This window comes from Diadema antillarum, unplaced genomic scaffold, assembly GCF_040938485.1.
Source record: "Diadema antillarum isolate AM-2024a unplaced genomic scaffold, OU_Dant_1.0 seq00001204_RagTag, whole genome shotgun sequence".
Lineage (NCBI taxonomy): Eukaryota > Metazoa > Echinodermata > Echinoidea > Diadematoida > Diadematidae > Diadema > Diadema antillarum.
This window is the reverse complement of record NW_027271997.1, coordinates 253,994-275,689: the sequence shown is the minus strand read 5'-3', so window position 1 is coordinate 275,689 and position 21,696 is coordinate 253,994. Positions and strand designations below refer to the sequence as shown.

General features: G+C 38.2%; 1 protein-coding gene across 1 annotated transcript in view; it reads left to right on the top strand.

Moving 5' to 3' along the window:
* LOC139744712 (spectrin alpha chain, non-erythrocytic 1-like) overlaps positions 1-21,696 on the top strand; it is a 67,485-nt gene that overhangs the window by 32,737 nt on the left and 13,052 nt on the right. Inside the window, exons 24-35 of the mRNA XM_071655135.1 lie at positions 2,729-2,863; positions 3,400-3,545; positions 4,310-4,424; positions 4,891-4,974; positions 15,577-15,681; positions 16,179-16,270; positions 16,680-16,824; positions 17,399-17,515; positions 18,016-18,180; positions 18,824-18,972; positions 20,026-20,074; positions 20,716-20,966. Of these exons, the coding sequence (XP_071511236.1) occupies positions 2,729-2,863; positions 3,400-3,545; positions 4,310-4,424; positions 4,891-4,974; positions 15,577-15,681; positions 16,179-16,270; positions 16,680-16,824; positions 17,399-17,515; positions 18,016-18,180; positions 18,824-18,972; positions 20,026-20,074; positions 20,716-20,966 (1,553 nt within the window). The remainder of the gene's footprint in view (positions 1-2,728; positions 2,864-3,399; positions 3,546-4,309; positions 4,425-4,890; positions 4,975-15,576; positions 15,682-16,178; positions 16,271-16,679; positions 16,825-17,398; positions 17,516-18,015; positions 18,181-18,823; positions 18,973-20,025; positions 20,075-20,715; positions 20,967-21,696) is intronic.

The window sequence follows — 21,696 nt, the reverse complement described above, 5'->3', positions numbered from 1 at the left end:
CTTAAGTAAAAATCGATTCAAAGTGTATTAGGGCAACTTTCATGGATAATTAAAATCTAAACAGCCGTACAAAAAGACACATCCCATATCATCAGACAGAGTTGTTGTTTTTTTAATAAGAATTCTTGTTGCAATTGTTACCAAGATGTGCGGTGGTGGGTTGTGGCAAGAATTTATTTCTTCCTATGCTCTGTGACAAGATGCAGCAACGCTGTGGCAACTTTTCTCAATGGAAGTAAATGTTCCTTTCTACATCAAGACTCTTTTTTCCCCTCAAGTTTAGGCAGCTGCACATGTCTTGACGTTAACGTTATATACCGGTAGTCTGGGTCAGTTTTGGCAAAGCAACATGCACACCTACAAATACAAAGCATAAGAACTTAGTCCAACTAACAAGATTCGCTTGTCTTCACACTTCCACATTTTCCAGTCGTGGAATATCTAAAATATCTCTCCTTTAATCTGATTCGTTATTTGTTCTGTATATTGCCCTGTTTACCTGTTGGCTGAGTCCTTTACTACCCTATGTGAAATTATGAAGAGTATAAAATGTATCTTCTTTTTTCTAAAGTCTCGTTGATTCCTGCATTGGTGCTGATTTCGTCTGGCATTGTAGGCGTAGAAGGCGCTGCTCTAATGCAATGTCTGGAAGAGACAAAAGTAAATGCGTGAATTTGAATTTCATCAATTTTCCAATATTTGTCAGCAGATATGCAGTGAGTATATCAAATAGTAAAAAGTTTGGGGTAAGTGTTACCAAGTACAGATTGGTAAGCTAAGTGATAATGTGGACAAAGTGAATTGCATTAAATACATTTTTCTCACAGGAGAAGTTTCATCAAAGTCACATTGTTCGTGGGCATTTGTATAACAATATTTGTTATATATTTAACAACATTGGCCTTGTTACGATGTAGGTATAAGAATAGCAACAGCAGTGAATGCTGAACGACTGAGGATTTCTAGGCTTGTAAGTTTTTGTGTATGAACATTGCATAAACTTCTGTTCAGATGGCAATCACCTTGTTACATTGTGAACATATTATCACATCGTAGGTAAAAGGACTCATTCTGTGTTACTACATACTGGTATACATGTGTCATCCAAAGTTCAAGATCAACCAACACTGGGACCCCTATATTAGTGCACTCTGTTTTGTGCAGAAGAAAGAGTATCCCAATCTTCTGTGAAGTCATGTCATTATATTACTCTGTACATACATAAATCTTTCATCATTAGATGTAAATTATAAATGTCTTCATTTTTTCCCTTTTTTTTCACTGGGCAAGGATTTAACATGACCTATGTTATACTGTCTTGTTTACTGTGAGTGTATGTGTAAATTGTAAATGATTATATTCTAATCACTTATCAACGGTTTTGAGGATTGTTACTGCTAGCTCTCACCAGGTTTGCTGAGGTCATATGTTGCACCAAAAGTTTTGATTTGTGCAGAGGGCACCAGTATGTTGGTGTTACGATACTGGTTTTTTGTCAGGTGTAGGTTGCAGAGTGTATGGCCTTCTAACAGCATGCAAAACATGATTTATTTATTATTTGACCAAAGCCACTTAAAGTATATACCAAATGTAATAATTTTAATACCCTGCATGACTCCCTAAATATCTCTGTATCATGAATAGCAGTTATCAAACCATGCTTGATGCAAAAGAAATTACACAATGCAGACTTTGGCCAAAGTATCTTTAAAAAAAAACCAAAGTTATCAATTCATATTCCTGCATAATTAACAGGTTTCTGTTTCATGCCAAGCAAGAATGTCTGTTTGATGATCATGCAACAAGATGCCAAGCGAACCAGTTATTGCTATTGACCAATGTATGCGTGTATTCTATTTTGCTTTTCTACTAGTGAATGATCAAAAGAACAAGTGCAGTGTAACTTGGCTACAGGAATAAATCCTACAATCTTTAGAGTGTTCAATGAAATGACAAAATATAGACAAGCCTTTGAGGGCATGGATGTGTGGCATTGCTCACTGAAAAGAAAAATGTCGTGACAGCAACAACAATTTGTCCGCTCTTTTTGAGGTTTTTTTCATGGTACTCCTTATCTTATCAATCTTGGTTTGGCTGTTCATGGTACTGGGAGTTGGTATGATGGGCAAGTCAACCAGACCCCACTGGGTCAGCTTGTGTTTCACTGGAAGACTTTGTCTCAGGCCTCCCTGATTCCTCCTGAGCACAAAGCTATGTCATTTTTCTTTTGTTTTAGAGGAAATGAGTCTGCTTGATATCATTTAGGCACACAATTTTGCCCCTTACAGAGTGATTTAGTTCGTTAACAAAGTAGGAATAATGTGAAATATTCATTGTAGAGTTCTTTTGAATGTAAAAAAGTGGAGTTACACTTGTATTAAATGATTCAATTTTGTTATGTGTGTATGTCACACTGCGTTAATTTTCAGAAGCATTCATCTTTACTTCGTAGAGAAATGACAAAACTCTGCAATTTTGTCAGCTTCCATTGCTGACCTCCTTCAGCAGTCTGTTATTCTTTCCACATGTAACTGTGATTTAAGCAATATTAGAAGTGATCAAGACTTTTTTTATCAATCAGATTATCAGGCTTGTGATTTTCTCAAATGCAGTATTGATCTGGAAAGTTATACCAGCTCATGTTTCACTTGTGTCATGGGTGATATCAGTCTGCATTAGTTTGCTTGTCTAATGCTTGCAATTGTTTGAAACTCTTCGTATCCCATAGCAACAAGACATCCCTGTGTCAGAGGATGTCGGCAAGGAATATGTGGTGGCCCTCTATGACTACATGGAAAAGAGCCCTCGTGAGGTGTCCATGAAGAAGGGAGATGTCCTTGTACTGCTCAACAGCACAAACAAGGTAAGGCAGTAATGAGGTTAAACATGTAATGTGCCTTTGTGTCATTGGTATGCAGTTAAACCCCTTCAAAACTTTGTCTTATGGCTAGTCACACCAGCCAATCAGTCAGATTGACTAATGTTACATCGATGGAATTCTCTATAATGCGGTAAAGATGAAAACATTATGTAATCTCTACTTATCAACATTGTAAGTGAATTAGTAACATGAGTAGATGCATTAATTTGCAAACTAAGTAGTCAGGGTTGAAATTTGCACGTTTAGAAACTGATAGCATGCAATTTCCTGTCAACGTTTCATCATTGTAAAGTCTTCTGTAACACATGAAAATGTTATAACTGAACTATTAAAGGATACGTGAATTTGTGTATTTTTTTTTTCTGGGGTTGAATTATGTAGAAAGAATGCTGTCGGTGTGACAGGGTCCTTTTCCTCGTTATCAAAAGAGAGAGAAAGAGAGAAGAAAAGCTAAATGTGACTGTGATCCTTGTTTGCAACAAATGTTTACCATGCTGTATCGGTGTTTTTGTGATCAGGACTGGTGGAAGGTGGAGGTCAACGACCGGCAGGGATTTGTGCCTGCAGCCTACGTAAAGAAGATGGACGCCGCCCAGTCTGCCTCCCAGGCCAACCTGGTGGAGGATGCCAACATCATGAGGAGACAGGAGAACATAGAGCAGGCGTGAGTAGATACTTCACTCTGGGCATCTTCCATGGCTCATTTTTCAGTTTTGGTGTGAATATCTTGCCTCCTTTGAGTTTCAAGATCTTTGTTATTACTTTATGATTATGATGTATGAGAGTACATTAATCAATAAAAACAAACAAGTATATTTGTGCCAAGTGCTTTAGAGTTGTAAGGAACAGCTGTGCACTCATCAGTGTAACTATTTATGTACACCTTTTCTTTAGGTAGGCATTACATAATGTAGTAAAAGGTGGTGTGTGACCTTTCTGGTTTGTCTTGTATTCTTAACTGCCAATCTCCAGGATGTTTTCATGTGCAACAATACCCAACGAGTAGTTGCATGGGTCAGCATACTACAGTAGACTGTAATTTGTTTGTTTTGTACGATTATATCAAAGCACAAGGCCTGCTGTAAGTGAATGGTACCACACTACTAACATGATGAACAGTGGTTTAGTTAATTGCCAGTAGTTGGAAGAACTTCTGTGTGAAGTTAGCTGGAGACAGTAAAGGCCTCATATGAACTCAAGATAGTTATGACGTGGAGCCTCACTTATTTTCAAGTTCCTTTATTTCCTTGCTTTACTTTTTTTTTTCATTTACAGCAATATTTGACCAAGAAGGATGAAAAGGTAGATGTTGTATGGCATGTAAAGATTGATACAGATAATCTTAGTTGTTAATTAAAAAAAAAAACACACACACACCAGCCATGATATGTTATGTGTGAGGTATGATACTTATCTCTCATCTATCAGATACCAATCTTTGCTGGACAAGGCCGCTGACCGCAAGGAAGCCCTTGAGGAGTCGGTCAAGCGTCACTCTCTGGTCAGAGAGGCGAACGAACTCATCCAGTGGGTCCATGACAAGGTCAGTGAACTTTTGGCAGAAATTCTTGAAGTGATGTGTCATGAAAAAAAAAAAAAAATCTTAATGAACTGAACTGAAGTATTGAAATTGGGAATATTTGGGGAGCTTTGTGTTTATAGTCTCAAGAGCATGGCTGTATGTAAATAACATGGCATTCTCTGGATAAAAATGTCATGGATTTGCTTTGAAATGATTTACCAGCAAGAGATGATTGTTAATGTGACTGCTTGAAACAAGATACATGTTGATCATCACCTTGACTCATCCCTCAAATTCTGCACATTTCCCATCATATCTTTTTCTACCTGGGACTGTTGTAGAGAAATTTGAAGAAATAAGCTCACCAAATATAGCACATGATTATTTTAGAGATATTTGTAGGTAGAGTCTTGTTTCCCGTTAACTCTGCCCTATTTTACCAGCGATGTTCACTGATTTCTCCATCCCTGTTTCTCTGGGAGTCCAGGCTGCTGCTGTGGAGAGTCAAGAGGTTGGTGATGACTTGGAACAGGTGGAGGTCTTGCAGAAGAAGTTTGATGACTTCCAGAAGGTTAGTAGCTTCCTCTTTAACACAAATCTCTTCCTCTAGTGGGTTCTTATGGCCAAGCTTCTTTACCTGTGCATTTTGGTCTTAAATGCCATAAATGCAGCACTGCACTGCTTAACTCTCAAACAATGCTCTCTGAGGCAGAGAGAGAAAGATTGAAAAAAAAAATGTCAATATACAAGGTAAACATTGATGGTCAGAACTCATATTACATGTTTAAGGCTGGGCTGCCTGGATAGTGAAATGGCTGTGATGCATACGCCATGTAAAATCATATTTCGCATTGGTCTTATTCTCACAAATTTTTCATGTTGGCTAATTTTTGTGAAATTTAAAGTATGCGAAATATTAGCCTCCTGTGATACTAATCTAAAGTAAAGCTCCATTGAAAGTTTAAGCTGTTTTCACAATGAACATGTTCTGAAACATCTTTCCCCATGAATTCTAGGCTTTTCAGTACTATTTCTGGGAATTTGAATAAATTGACAGCATAGTAATGGCAACAGAAATGATGATACTGATAATTCAGATTTCTTGCATAACGCATATCACTATACAATTACCTATGCACTGGGACACCTCTGAAGAAAGCAAATAAAGTGGAGCTGGAGAAGAATAAGTGTTTTTGTGAAAAAAAAAATCTACGTTAAGTTGAGCAGTATGAATGATTGAATGGAACATTCAGTGAAATATCTCCTCCCCTCCCCCCCCCCCCCAAAAAAAAAGAAAGAAGAGGAAAGAAAGAAAAAGTTTACCAATTAGTTCATGCAATGTTGTGTATATGTATAGTTTCAGATATTGACAGTCAAGAATAATAGGATACAACAGGTAGGTATTCAGTGTTACATGATCCTCATCACAGTCATGTAGCACCACATATTGATATCTGTGTAGTTTCTACACCTTGCCTCAGCTGTTGAAAGCTATGGCTATAGAGCCACATGACAGTCCCTCTGACCAGCATATGCAGAGCGAACCTAACTCCCATGCAGGCTTTCACTTCATCTGATCCCCTTGGCCTTTCATTTAAGAGATCTCCTAAATCATTGGTTCCTGGGGAGCATAAAGGGCCGTTCACATTGGAGCGGTTTTGCGGCAGCGGCAGCGGCGGCGGTTTGCCGCTAAACTCTGCCGCAGCGGCACGCTGTGCACACTGGGGCGGCTTGCCGCGCGTAATATGCAAATTAGATTGTTGCCCTTGGGCACCTGCAGTTTACTGGTAATCAATTACATAATTATCATGCACATGTATACCGTGAATACTTAGTACATTCCCCATGGATCTGAGAATTTACAAAATCACTTTTCCAAAACGAAACAAACAATAAAGGAAATCAAGGATGCGTAACATGCAAGAAGACTATTGGACAATCAGTACTGGAATCTCAGCTTCTCAACTTTTTGCTTAAAGGGATGGTACAGTATTGGTGGAGATGAGAATTGGACTTTTAACTTTTTTGCGAGATACCAAGAAAACACTTATGATATAGTACAGAGCATACCATTTTAAGAGGACTTCAAAGTTTATTTGATGAAAATCGGGTTTTGAATTACTGAAACATCCCAAAACAAAGCGATCGTAATAAAGTGTGGGTCCCACACTTTTTAGAATTAATAGCTCTTTTTCGGATATCTCAGCCATTTCAAAACCAATTTTCATCAAATAAACGTTGAATTCCTCATAGAATTACATGCTCTTTCATATTTCATAAGAGGTTTCTCATTATTTCACCAAAAATATATAAAAATGTTAGAAACCCGAAATTAGGTCTCAAACAAAACTGTACAATCCCTTTAAAAAAAAAGAACACTTTCAACACAGACTGTTCAATGAAACTGCAAAATAGTCTTGTGTTACTGATATTGGTATGCACGCAGAAATTATTGCATCGGACCACTGCCATATATATACTGAGAAGGCGGTACATAAACTGTGTACATCCAACACCTCAATATCTCAAATATGATCTTCGAATGTCACATTTTCCTTGTTCTTGTTTTATTGTTTGTTTGTTTTTTTGTTTGTTTTTTTCTTTTTACAAAATTAGTCAGCAGAAAAATGACTAGTAACTGTATTTCTTTTTTCTGGTGTCGGTAAAGTAGTCAACTGTATGAAAGATGAGCTCTTAAAAAAACCCAGCAACATACTTCTTTACTTGTCATTCCAATCTTTTACAATAGAATAGTATACCGGTATTATGAAATATATATAATATATATATATATATATATATATTTTTTTTTTTAGATCATCATGATTGTGTCATTCATTTTCATGTGCATGTTTGTGTAATGATTTTTGTACTTCATAACTCACTTTTCCTACTGCGCCTTGAGCATGTTAGTCATGTGGAATTGGCACATTAAATGTATACTGTATTATTATTATTATCGATGAACTCTATACGGATGAAATGTTAATGTTTGATTTGATTTATGTCAGTTCATGCTCTTTTTGGAAGTGTAGTTACAAAGGTGAGGGGATGTTTTAGAGAATATGCCTACCATTCACTCTCCTACTCAAACCTACTAGATCTACGTATGTAGAGTATAATGTAATCCACAAACGGCCCATAATAAACTCACCCACATACTGTACTCCCAGCTATGGAAAAACAAGAGCATTTTCACTCTCCGCAACATGTGTTTTATATTATGCATGGGAAGAAATTAATGGCAGTTTTGCATCCTCTTAGAAAAACAAACAAACAAACAAAAACAAAAACCACACACACACACACACACACACACACGATCTCAGTTTAGATTTCAAATTCATACATCTGTATTACACCATCAAATCTATGCTTTCAGAAATCTGGATAGCATGTTAACACTTATCACAGTCGATTTCCAAGTGAACCACACAACTGTTGGGTAAAGTGATTACCAAAAGCCAACTGAGGTCAGGTTTATCTTAAGCAGGTTTTGTGGAATTGCACTAAATCTTTTCTTCGATTAATTTATCCACCGAATGAAAACAACAGTTAACGGGAATTTTAACCAACTTATGTCGGTAAATGACAAACATCACTCGAAATACACATCAAACAATGTACATACACTAATACAAACCACACATGTCAAATTTAGCACTTGAGACACTAATTCAGGACAACTGTAACATTGCAACATACAATCTCATTTGATGTGATCTAATATGACAGTCTGTTGCAGAAATAAAGTACAGTGTATAAATATACTGTTAACATTTGCGAAAGGAAGTAATACATAGCACATTCACATATAAAATGAAAATTCACAAGATCTGACATTGTATGAGCAACTTTGTAAATCTGAACGGATACACATGAGTTGTCAAAACAATACAGTAATGGTAGTATGGTACTGGATTTTATGAATGATTGAAGTACATATATGATAATTAACACCAATGTAATTTGTATCGGACCAATTTTCTACAAGCATATTATTCTCATCTCCTACATCTGAAAAAAAAAAAAGAATTAATTCAGTGCAAATTCCTAGCAGAAATGCATACTTTACAACATAAAACAAATCAGTCGTTTACATTTCACCTTTCAAACCTCATAAGGACCAATCTTTCTAATCAATAAGATACAAAAAGTACTTGTATTACATGTACATGGGTCTAGGGCAATTACCCCCTGGGCAATTACCCCGGACCCTTCCCCTGGCCCTAATCCTAATCCTAATCCTGAACCTAATCCTAACCCTAATCTTTACTCTTACCTTACCACTAACCAGTATTTAGCCAGGGGGTAATTGCCCTCTGGGGCAATTGCTCGGATACGCGTATATACATGTAGGACAGGGAAAAGAGAAAAGAGCAGAACAGAGTTCATCAGATGAAGCTTGAGATTTACAATGATATGGACATGTATTGAAGTTACAAACACAAACATAAGAAAATCAGGATAAGCAAAGGAATACAACAAAAATGGGCTGCACCTAGGTGCTTACATGGTTCAATTTAGCTAGTCAGATAACAAAATCAAGTAGCAAACAGAATAGCAACATACAATGTATTACGCATATAGTGCAAATGACCTGTTATGAGTTATCTGACATCAAATACTAATTTAATGCAAGGAAAGTACAAACTGAGTGTTCAAGATTATTCATGTAATGAAAATAATATTCGATGCCATGTCAACATTTATAGATTTGGGTTTCAAGATAAACTTGAAGCTTTCAAAAATCTGTAGTAACATGCTTCAGGTACACTTTAAAGTGCTTGCTCTACTGCTAATTATTTTACTCATTGCCATGCAGCATAATACAATATTGCATCCATGCATACTCCAAAGTCAAATACACACATGTGACAGGTACTATGTAGGTGCATAGTGGAAAGGTGGAATTTCATGTTTGAATAGTATGATGGCTACTGGCCTACCTGGGAGCAATGGAAAGAATTCTTGTGTTGTGGGCCTGTACATGTATATGCTATCACATTTCTTGAGTCGAGTTCTAACTGCGAAGTGATACACAATAGCCTGCCTTGTATGATAATCATGAAAAACTTGATCACTTCTTACGAACATAGATGAAATTGCTTGGGGTACATCTTCACTACTCAAGTGATTCATGAAGGATGCCAGTTGAAGACAATTATATCTTGTGTTTTCAAATTACCATTCACAGTATAAAGACTGAAAGTAGTTTGATCCACAATATTTTGGTTAAATTTTCTATAGATTTTTTTTCATTACCATGGCAACACATTAATTACATACCACATTTACCTGTAATAGTGGCCACATATGCCAAGTTCTAGGTCAGCTCCTAAAAAAGCAAGAGTTGTTGTAACTTGGGTTGGAACCAGGTGCAAGCATGGTTAGCAACAATAGCGTTGACAGATATTTGGGTCAGGTGAGGTCATTTAGAACTAGTTTCCATGGCGATGTCACAGTTTGGTGCTCTACATCCCTTGTCAACTTGTACACACTATGTGTGGGCATAGTGTGTAATAATGGAATTAGCAGCTTTTCACATATTCAATACATGTCTACATTATCATAAGTAAAACTAAACTCCTTGAAAAGTGAATACATGTTTCAAAAAAGCATTGACCACTAACAGTATCAATATACATGTACCTTATCATTCATACATGGTACAGGTGTATAGTCAAAATACAACAATATCCATATGGCAAATGGCTTGTGAAATGAAATGTTCACTGTTATGAGGAAACCACAATTAAAGGTCAGTGCCTATTTCCCTATAACATTGTATGTAATTCTCAAGCAAATGCTGTTTTATTATGCAGACTTGATACGGGAAGGGTGGAGATGATAAATAAATGGTTGCATTATGGTTGACTCGGCAAATTTAGAAAATAAGGGATGGATGCCAAAGTTACAAATCCTCCTTGTTTGTACAGGAGTCCCTTTTAAAATGGTCTCACTGCAATGCAATGTGGCCAGCAGTTGCGATTTAGAACGAAGATCAACTTGAAGACAAGATCAGCTGCACCCACAATGCCTTGAGGATTGTGCCCTGTGCTCCACAACTGCAGATACATGTACCTGAAGAGGGTATAATTTGCTTTCTCCAATAAGAAGGATGAAGGGCTGTGACTGCGGATGTTCTGTGTCGACCACATATGAGCAGTTAAAACAGTCCTTCCTGGAAGAATGAAAAAGGCAAACATATGGAAACAATGTAAACATTTTGAAGACTTATTGATGTACACTATTTTCTTATGCCTTTATACACATGATATTTCCAGTAATTTTGTATCATATATTTACTTGCAACTCCAGCAAACTAGGAGCAAGAGTGACCAAGATCAGAAGGTCATTCTTTAAAGCTGAAGATCTACTATGTACATACAGGAGTGAGTCAAACATGATATCTGGAAACAGGAGGCAAAATTGTTTCAGAAGGGAATGGGGAGGTAGTACAGGCCTGTAAGAAAGATACAGATCACAACAGAACAATTCACACAATTCTGGCCTTCATGGTGTTATTTGTTTGTTTTTTTTTTGTTTTTTCCCCATGTCTAGCTTAATTACAAACCAGAACTATCTTTGCAAAGAAGTGTAACTTTGTCTAAAGTCAATTTTTTTGGACCAACCCCCCCCCCCCAAAAAAAAGAATAAAAAAATAAAAGTGACAGACAATTTTACATTCAAATTTACATTTGACTTGCATTTTCATGTCCTCCGAAACTGATCAAATTGGTATGGGCCAATTACTAGACCTAGGCACCTATGGTACACTATAATATACACTATTAAAATGATTGATTGGTCCATGCTGCATATTGTGATACCTATCAAATGTATGGGATGTTGCCATAAAAAGAAAGAGAAGAATCTACATACATGAACATTTCCTTGGAATGAAGGGGCAAGGTAAAGATTAAAAGATGTGCCTTCACAGAAATTTCACTCTTAAGTTCACTCTTTAGTTCTAGGTGACATACAAAATATGTACCTGTGTTGTCATTAGAATTATCAGGTACGGCGCAATACATGTACCATCACTTCCAAAATAAAGTTGTTGTTTTTCCCCCCACAGGAGTAAGGTAAAGTTCTGAAGAATGGTTATGGTATAAATGTACCTAGAATGTCAATCTTTTGAATAATGCACTTTCAGTAAATCCTGAAAGCTGAAACTCACAGTTTTCCAGTCAATGAGTGAGCTTGCGTCAAAGCCTGATCAGGGATGCAGCCTCCTTTGCATGGTCTTTCTGCATTTGCTGAATAGGAAGGAAGCAGATTCAATCACTGTTCACCTGAGGGTAAATGATATTCATACAAGTGAGGTGTTATACAAATGATAATATACAATGCATTATAGCGTTATTTCCTTACATGAATAGGGGGAACTTTTTACTCAGCACAAAGAAAATGTAATATAAACAGGTCTCTTTTAAAAAGCACCTTAGCCCTTCACCCCCATAACCAACACCACATGCAGGAATTGATTGCCTGAACTTTTGATATCTGATTTTTGCTCTTAAATTGCTCATGTACAGTGTAAGTGCTACTAAAATGCCAAGTGCTTTTATCAATGAAACTATTCATGAAAATATACATTTGGTATTGCTACCAACATGAATTAACGCACTGAATTACCTGCAGAACACAATACAGAGGGTCATCTTTCCTACCAAGGAAAACAAAGGACTGGCACAGCCTCCCAGCAGAAGTAGTGGCTGCTTCAACCCTTGATACAATATGTCAAGGGTCAGCAATTAACTAACCACTGCATCACTGGCATTTAAATTGTATGAATGAGGGTACCACCTATCGGCACCCTATGAATTTGCAGCTCGTTTATTCCAAAAGTATAAAACAAATTCGCCTAAGTTTTTCCTCAAATAAGCTGTAAATACTGCAGTTTCAAATCTCGTGACCGTTCTGTTGATTCTGAATCTCCGTTGTAAAATTATGCAATTTTAGTGCGTGCGATGCATTTTCTTTGCGTGGCTGAAAAGGGGTACCTCACGATCTGCACCCCTTCCCTCCATAGGTAATACATGTGAATTTCATAGTCATGCGTTGTTACTGAGTGGATGTGTAATTGAAACGTGTTCAGTTTGTTTTGTTGGCTTGAATTTCGTTTCTTTGTTACTGTTTTCATAGCTATAAAATGGCACTTAATCCCACGCGTACCTTTTTGTTCTACACGCAAACAGCCATGATACGCAGGGTGTCGATGTACCCTGCCGATAGCTGGTACCCTTACCATACATTGAAGAAACCGTCCAAGTCTATTGATTGTGGGAAATGTGGGCATCTTTGGAAAGGCAAGACAAGATAATGCACATGCTTACCAGCTACAGTACAGTTACAGTTAAAGTGATATTCAAAAACATTACCCTTAACTTGGTCAGACTCAGCCTGAGAGGATTTGATTCACTTTCTAGAAACAAGACAAATCAGTCCTACTTCACTGCCTGTCTGATGATGCGAGACTGAACGCGAGTAAATTCAAGTAGATCGTCTTTGTCATGCCAATGCAATGGCAATGGACAAAGTTGTGGTTATTATACCAGTGCGGTGGCGGTATGGCAGTACAAAAACACCTACGTAGTACGTGACCTAGATCTAGGCCTGTATAGATTAGAAGAGGCAGAGTTAATACCCAGAACATACCTTTTAGGGCCTAACGTGCGTTAGGTCTAGAACTATGTCAAACGTTAACAGTACTATAAGTATCAGAGTATCAGGCCTAGAGGCTAGGTGTTTCTGTTGTTGTTTTTATTTGAATTTATTTGCCGTTTATCATTGATCATTTTTCCCCGTATTAATTTATGCCAAATTTTATTACTTTAATTCCAAAATTTTCCCTAGGCAGGGCCTAGATGCTCTACATTATTTTAATTTCATTAGAAATAATTTAAAAATACTCTATGATATCAAACATATCTAACGTTAGAGTGTCTAGTCTACTAAGAAGCATATAATAAATAGGTTGTATACGCCTACGTAACCAGTACTAACCTTTCTTTCTTTTTTTTTTTAAATGAGGATGTTCTTAGCAGGCCCTACCGCCTGCCTACCGGTATACAATCGGCCATATTGTGGTCCATAGGCATTTATCATATGAGAAGCCCTTCCCATCTATGGACCCCATACATTACTGGTCATTAGTAGGTGTGGGACTAGTCGGACAGTAGGAGTGCTCCTACTGGACCTAGTAGTTCTAGATCTACTCTAGACTTCAAGGCTTCAGTACCACGTTGGCAGAATACTAGGGTCTATATCAGACATAGATAGGCGTATATGGGACTGTGATATTGATAGACCGCTTTCTTTCGCTGGCGAGTCTGCGTCTATGGCAAAATACGTGGAAAGTTACAATCTGCAATGTAGCCTCTGCAAGAGAGTGACCGCTGTCAAGGGTCGAAACAAATGGCAAAACCTTGAGAAAACCAAACGAGCAACTTACCATTTAGCCCGATTTCATCACCAATGGTCTCCAATTCGATATTTTCCTCAGGAGTGTTTTTGTGAACATAATTGAGTTTATTGTACAAAAGTTGTCTTTTCTGGACGTCTTCGTTCCGCTCTTCGATCGACGTGTTGTACCTTCGCGAGACTCTTTTTCAAGCTAAAGTTTATGACCCCACCCACATAATAACGTCACGAACTATACTCTATTATGATTGGTCAATAGCAACCTCGCCGCAGCGGCAGACTAGAAAAATCGCTCTGCGGAGCGATTCGAGAAAACCGCTTGCGGTTGCCGCTCTGAAAAGTCACCGCTACCGCTCCAGTGTGAACGGTTGTACATGAACAACACGCGAGGGATTTTTGCGGCACGCCGCTGCCGCTGCCGCTGCCGCAAAACCGCTCCAGTGTGAACGGCCCTTAATGGATGCTCCACTCTTCATGTCCAGAGATCAGACAGAGCTGTAACCACGCAAGATAATTTAACACCTCTGCCATGGAGTGCCATGTGATTTTTTTGCTAATCTCCCCCCGCCCCCCGAAGCAATATCTTTAGGGTTTAGGAATCAAATCCTTTGATTCACATTTCCAGTTTGAATCGTAGGAACCACTTGTTTAGAAAATTAATCGAAATTATTCAAAATTCACATGAACTTCCCCGCCTTCACTTCATTGTAGTCTTACCTGTTGAAGATAAGTCCCGAGTGTCTATCAGAAATGTGTGTTATAGCAAAATCAGTTCATCCTCAACAAGTTAATACAGATTTGATACCAATGTCTTCATATTTGTGAAGTAACTGCCTTTGTTTGGTTTTTATTATATTCTAGAAACTTAGTGGTGAATTGAATTCTTAACATCAAAACATCCATTTTTCATTCTTGTCTAAGGATTCACTTTGGGATACTAGATTGAAAACTAGCTTTCAAAACATCATCTAGTCAGGGTTACGGTTAGACCATGTAACGCAGGGTGAATTTCTAAACAAATGCCTCGCTAGTCTTGTGGGGTGATGCATACTGCTATTCTATGGAGGCAAGTTTGATATGATGCTGTATTGTTTCAAGGGGAAAACTTTGCGGGCAATTTCTGTTTTTCTTCCTTGGGAACAACTTGTAGAATGCATCCTATATGTGCATCAACAACTAACATAGAATGAGAGAGACATTAAACTAATATTGTCACTGTAGGAATAAAGTCATTGTGTATAGTGAAGCCTGAAGTCATATGCATTAGTTATAATTTAGAAAGTACATCAAGAAATGATAATGTGTTGGTTAATTGAGATACCATAGATTAAAAGCATACTTGTAGTGTCCTCTTCCAGTGATACACAGAAATTATGCTTTCAATAATGAAACAATGTTTATGTACCGTGAGGGTTTTCTCACTTATGCAATTACAATGCATATGATGAACTGCAGATTTCCTATTTATCATAACAAAGGATAACAACAAGGTTTCATCGAATACACTCCAGAAGATTTAAAGAATGTTTCAGGAGCTGTTCGTCTTTGCTGTACGAGATAACTAGCTTCTAGTGACCTCCCTGCTGGTTTTAAGGTTTAATACTTCTGTACATATACACTGTGCATCACATAGGCCTCTCAAGGGTATCTGCCTATTCAGAGCAGATGTATTCTCTTTCTGAGAGATTAGAATAATATGTGTGGAAGATCTGTACTCATTTACGCATTTCCTATCTTATTCCAGGACTTGAAGGCCAATGAGACTCGTCTCCTGGAGATTAACACCATCCTAGAGACACTGGATCTGGAGAAGGTGCCAGAAGCTGACATTGTCGTCCAGAAAGTCAATGTGAGTATGGTTCATTCATTTCAAATGTTCTGTGCTGTTCTGTGCTGAAGAGATATGTGCAGTGTAGAGATTTCATAATCTAAGCTTGATATAGCTTGAAATGTTTTCAGTATTTTGTTCGAATGTTGACACCATTTGAGTGTACCTTATGACCTATTTTTCTCGTTTTAAGATGTCCAGCTCTGAGAGAAAAAGAGAGAAAAAAAAAGAAGTAGTTTGGAATATCATTTAGTTATGATCAAAGTTTTATCAATCCAACAGACAAATGTGTCATAATTACAACTTACTTTCCTGTTATGGTACAGATGTACATATGCAAGCACATCTGTCTTCTCACAAACATCTTTTGCTAACTTTGGTCTGCTTTCTAATTTTGTACAACGATTGTAATTGTTGTTTACTGTTGAATTCTTGAAAGTTTTATAAAAGAATATGATGGCACTGATTACTTGATGTGCATCCATGTATCAAGATTTCTTTTCTGATTTGTTTGACAGGATCTGAACACAGAATGGCAGGGTCTGCAGAAACTCACTGATGACAGAAGCGAGAGTCTGGGTACAGCCCATGAGGTCCAGCGCTTCTTCCGGTAAGTGCCACATCTTTAGACATTTTAAGGAAGATCCAGAAACTTCAATTTTCAGTTGAGAATATTTCATATAAAGGTTCCTTCTGCCTTCTGTCTGGACATGAGCTTTGGGCAATCTCTCCATCTCTGTTTGACATTCACTTATCCTAGATGAAGATGTCTTCTTTTTTTTTAATATGTCTTCTTTTTTATTGTATAAATTGTGATACATCCTCCTTGTGATTTCACAACTGTGACTTGTGCATAATTTTACTTTGAATCTTTTCAAACTCTTTCTGCTATGAAACATTCAGTGTGTTATCATTTGCTTTCTGATGAGTTTTTCATGCCATGTGCATCCTTTGCGTCTGTGTTCCTTTTGTGTAAATAGTCAAACATTATTTTTCTCTATCTACCCTGTTGTGTACAGTGATGCTGACGAGACCAAGGATTGGATTGATGACAAGAACAAAGCTCTGAACACAGAGAACTTTGGCCATGACCTCCACAGTGTGCAGGCTTTGCAGCGCAAGCACCAGGGACTCGAGAGGGACCTCAATGCCCTCGGCAAACAGGTTTGTGCCAAGCACATATTTCCAAGTGTCACTGTAAAAGTGGAAATTTTTGTGCATTTTGCGCGACCACAAACTAGCACTGAAATGAATGCAAGCAAATAGTTTTGCTTGATATATATGCATTTGTACCACTAATGATTGTCTTTATTCTGTTGGAATAAAAAATGTGAAATTCATCTTTCCCAGCCGAGCACAAAAAATTACTCATGCAAAAATATCCACTTCTACAGTATTGGTGGAACCAGTTGCTCATGATGTGTTTGCTTTTGTGATAGTGATAATCATGCGTAAGGACTACTATGAGGACTAAGATAGATATTCATCTTCAAATAATTCATTCCCTTCGGTGGAAATATTCACAAAGAAAGTCAGGTTGATGTTCAACTTTGAAAAAAGCTTAGCTTTTAGAGGTGTCAGATATGATATGATTTGATTATCAGCAATGTAATGAAAGTCAGTGGGTTGATGTAATATACCTTATGTTTAATGCACAAAGAGCTAGTATTGAGGATCCTAATAGTAAACCTTATCTGGTAGCTGCTTCATGTTGTCTGTACTATCACCCTTCCCATAGGTGCAAGCTCTTGATGAGACCGCTGACCGTCTGGTCCAGACCCACCCTGACCAAGAGGAACCCATCGTGGCCAAGAGGGCCGAGATTGATGAGGCCTGGAACAATCTACAAGACAGGGTAAGGACCTTAACCAGCTGAATATGGGAATACTGGGTATGTTCCTAGCTTGTGGGAAGCTAAGGAGGAAAAAGGACTAAAAACAGTCGGGGTGTTGAGTTGATAAATGCTGGTATAGAGTACATCATATGTGTAATTCTTCAGGGAAATATACTGTACTGCTGAATGAAAATGAGCCTACTATATGAATGCTCTTGTAAAAGCTAACATTTGTGTGAATTTTCTTCCAAGGCCAACGGAAAATTTGGATGGTTTCATTATCAGATCTCTAAAAGAAAACTGTGTTATCATCCATACTTCACCTGAGAATATAATGATGAGATTGTTGAAGGGAAAATTTAGCAACTGAAAGACAGACTGAGACAATGGAATTAGAACTTTAGACAAGGCTTATTCATTTTTTTTTTTCAGTGTTTACAAAGATTCTGGTAAGGAGTTACCTGTAGCTCATAAAGACTATATGGTAAACATTACTCACATTGTTTGATTCACAAAAAAAGGCTAATGGCCGCAAGGACAAGCTGATGGACTCCTACGACCTGCAGCGGTTCCTCAGCGACTTCCGTGACCTCATGTCCTGGATCAACGGCATGAAGACGCTCGTGGCCAGCGATGAGCTCGCCAAGGATGTGACTGGTGCCGAGGCGCTGTTAGAGCGACACCAGGTGAGTTCTTCTGCTCGTAGACCCTGGTTCACTGGGTTGCCATTCCTGATCACTTCTTGCTAGATACTCAGAATGACCCTTGTTTCTGTAGTAAATGGACTGGGGTACTCAAAGAGGCAAACAGACAGCTTTCATTGTCAGTGGTATATTAATTTTGCTCTGTTCCAGTCCAGACATTGTAATGGCAGGATTCCAGTGAAGTATCAATCTTTATGGGTTTGGGGGATATGAAAGAAAAAAATGAAAATGAACTCTGTGTGAATGGAATGCATATGATAAGTAATATTCTCTTTCCACGCAAAGGAAATAATATTGATACCACAACCACCACCATTTTTTCCAAAGATTGCTTGTGTTGTATGCTTTGCTTATGAACCCTCAACATAAAACTCTACACTCTTTAGTTTGTTGTGATGCCTATGCCCTGAAATCAGTGCAGCAACAGATTCAAAATTTAGTCTTCCACTGATAGGACAAGTTTTAGTATTTTTGCTGTAAACCATGAAGTGTGTTGATGAAAATTCTCCGTAGAAATGAGGTGCAGTTGGTATGGTACATTCAGACATCTGGATGGATTAATTGCAAGGAAGTTGTATTGTGTGACTGTAATGGTCAAAATATATTGTCCACTGTCCACTCCCAGGAGCTGCATACAGAGATGGATGCCAAGGCAGGCACTTTCCAGGCCTTTGAGGCCTTCGGTCAGCAGCTGATCAAGAATGACCACTACGCCGCCCCAGAAATCCAGGAGAAACTGGACGTTCTGGCCAAGGAGAGAGAGGACTTAGAATCGTAAGTTTACTTACTGTTCGTTCATTTCTCAGATTCGTATAATACAGTGATCCAGATGGCATTCACTCAGTTAAAAGACCTAGTATGATGGGGATTCATGGGTAGTCCAATTCATTCGTTACCCACCAGGGAACATTCAGAAACCTCATATAGCACCAGTCAGCGAATTGTCTTGTGCATCAAAGTGAATGCTTATCTCTCATCAAGATCTTTCGGCGGTGTGAGTACTTACATATACATAGAGATCAGTGGTAAAGCTGTACACAGTTTGTTACGAGGATTCTCAGGCATGTCTGAACTTGGTCAGCCTACCTGCTCCATGAATCCCTGTGCTGCAGGGTCTTGAACACGCATTGCTGTCTTGCAGAATGGAGGCACTTAATGCAGTATGTCTCAGATTTGAGGATCGGACCTAGCAGTAGTAATTGAATACCTGAATCTAAAAAAAAAAGAAAAAAAAAAAGCCAAGTCCATTACAGAAATTTCAATGTGAAACTGATGTGAAAAGATTATATATCTTTGCATGACTTCGTAAAGGGTCTCCAGAGACGAAAGCCAAATTGGGACTTGGGTCGTTTTTATATTCAAGTATTTAATTACTGCCGATCACTGATCATGATGCTCTGTGAAATGTGTCTCAGATATCAAGATTTTACCTGAAGGCAGTACCAAATGTCAGGCTATTCTTGAAATGCATCGTTGATATAAATAGTTGTTGCCACAGTTACAGTGCCATCCTGATCTCTCTGCACTGAGTAGTCAGACAAGTTTGAAAAGTTTGATATGTTTCAAGATGAGTCCACAGTGTGCAGTGACTAGAGTAGTGTGGTGTGTCAAATTGAATTGACGTATATATTCAACAGAATATGCCAATATCTTCAGATGCTAGTTTCTGAAGTCACTCTGAGTTTTTTTATGATATGTCTTATGAGAAAGATAACATGGATTATAGATATTGGCCAAATTAATCACTTTTTTCTCTCTGGCTTGATCTACTCCCCCCCCCCCCCCCCCCCTCTCTCTCTCTCTCTCTCTGTCTGTCTTTTTCGGCAGGTCTTGGAACGACCGTAGGCACAAGCTTGACCAGTGCTTGGAGCTACAGGTGAATATGAATTTCAAGTCTAAATTTCTGATGAGATCTCTTTACCACATGGATGGGAACTTTCTCTCATAATGTGATGTAGCCACATGTTTTTGCCATGCTTGCTCAATGGTAGATAGTCTCTTGATATTACTTAGGTCTTCATAGAAACATTATTCTTTGAAAATGGCTACTTTATTTTATTCGTTGTTTTAGTCCTGTGTGGCCAGTTTTAAAAATAAATAACATTTTCAATAAACATCAAAAAAAAAAAATCTGAAATGCTAGTTACAGTGTCCAGCACAGTGTGATTCTCGAGTAATAATAATATGGTCTTCTTTATACAGGGTAGGCTCTTGATAAGTGTTGCCACTGCTCTACCAGAGGGCCCTGCCATTATTATTACCCTAGTGTTCCCAGGTACCCATTTACACCCGGGTCGAGAGGGACAAAACGGGTAAAAACACCTTGTCCAAGGACGTAAGCACTGACGGGATTCAAACTTGGTCCTCATATTGAAAGTCAGGAGTCTTATCCACTTTGCCACAGTGGTCCCATAGAACTATTTCCTTCTTCGAGTTGCTTTCCATGTATGATTCTTTGCAATGTTAAAATTGGCCTTCATTATCCTGCTTCCTTGTTGCATCCACACCTGTCTCCAGTTGTTCCTTCGCGACTGTGAGCAAGCCGAGGCCTGGATGGCTGCCCGTGAGGCGTTCCTGGCCAGCGAGGGACTGACCGACTCCCTGGACAGTGTGGAGGCCCTGATCAAGAAGCACGAGGACTTCGATAAGGCCATCACCCTCCAGGAGCAGAAGATCAATGCCATCGAATCCTTTGCTCAGCAGCTTATCAACAATGACCACTACGACTCTCCAGCCATCGGCGATAAGAGGGACCAGATCCTTGCTCGGTGAGGACCATCATCTCCTGATACTCCTCTGAAAATTCACTCCCATTATCATTGATTCTCAACACAAATATTATGGTTAAAAGAGAAATTTTTATGGCATAAAAATTTTTGTGCACAAAAAACTTGCACAAATATAAAAGCGTGCACACTTTTTTTGCTTGTTATGTGCAACACTACCTAATGTTCTGCTTGTACAGAATTTCATCTTATCTGGTTGAGCGTAAAAAATTATTCTCATAAAGATTTCAAGTTTTACAGTGGTAATTTGGAGATGACTTTCAATTTAGGAAATAGACACAGACATCAAGCAATCAATTCCTCATTTAGATGCAGTGTGAATTTGCTATTGCTACCATGAAGGGGGTGGGGGGAAAAAAATTTAACTTGAGCTTAACTAATATTTCACAATGTTACGAGAGATTATATGGTATAAAATCTGTGAATGTAAAGTAATTGAAAGCAAAGAGAATATGCATTTATGTGGGAATGAGAGATTTGTCATAGACTTACTGGCATAACAATTTTCTTTGAGAAGACATGGAGGCTTTCATTTTATGTAACTTGTAAGACCCGTCTTCATTGCGTGTATTAAGTTACACAATTTTTATTAAGTCCTACTTGTGCTTTGCTGCTTCATTCATGCATTTGGAATCATACAGATGTGACTGCTGTAAATTAATGTTTCTAATTATTTGTTTTGACACTGCAGTTTCATATACCCATACCCGTA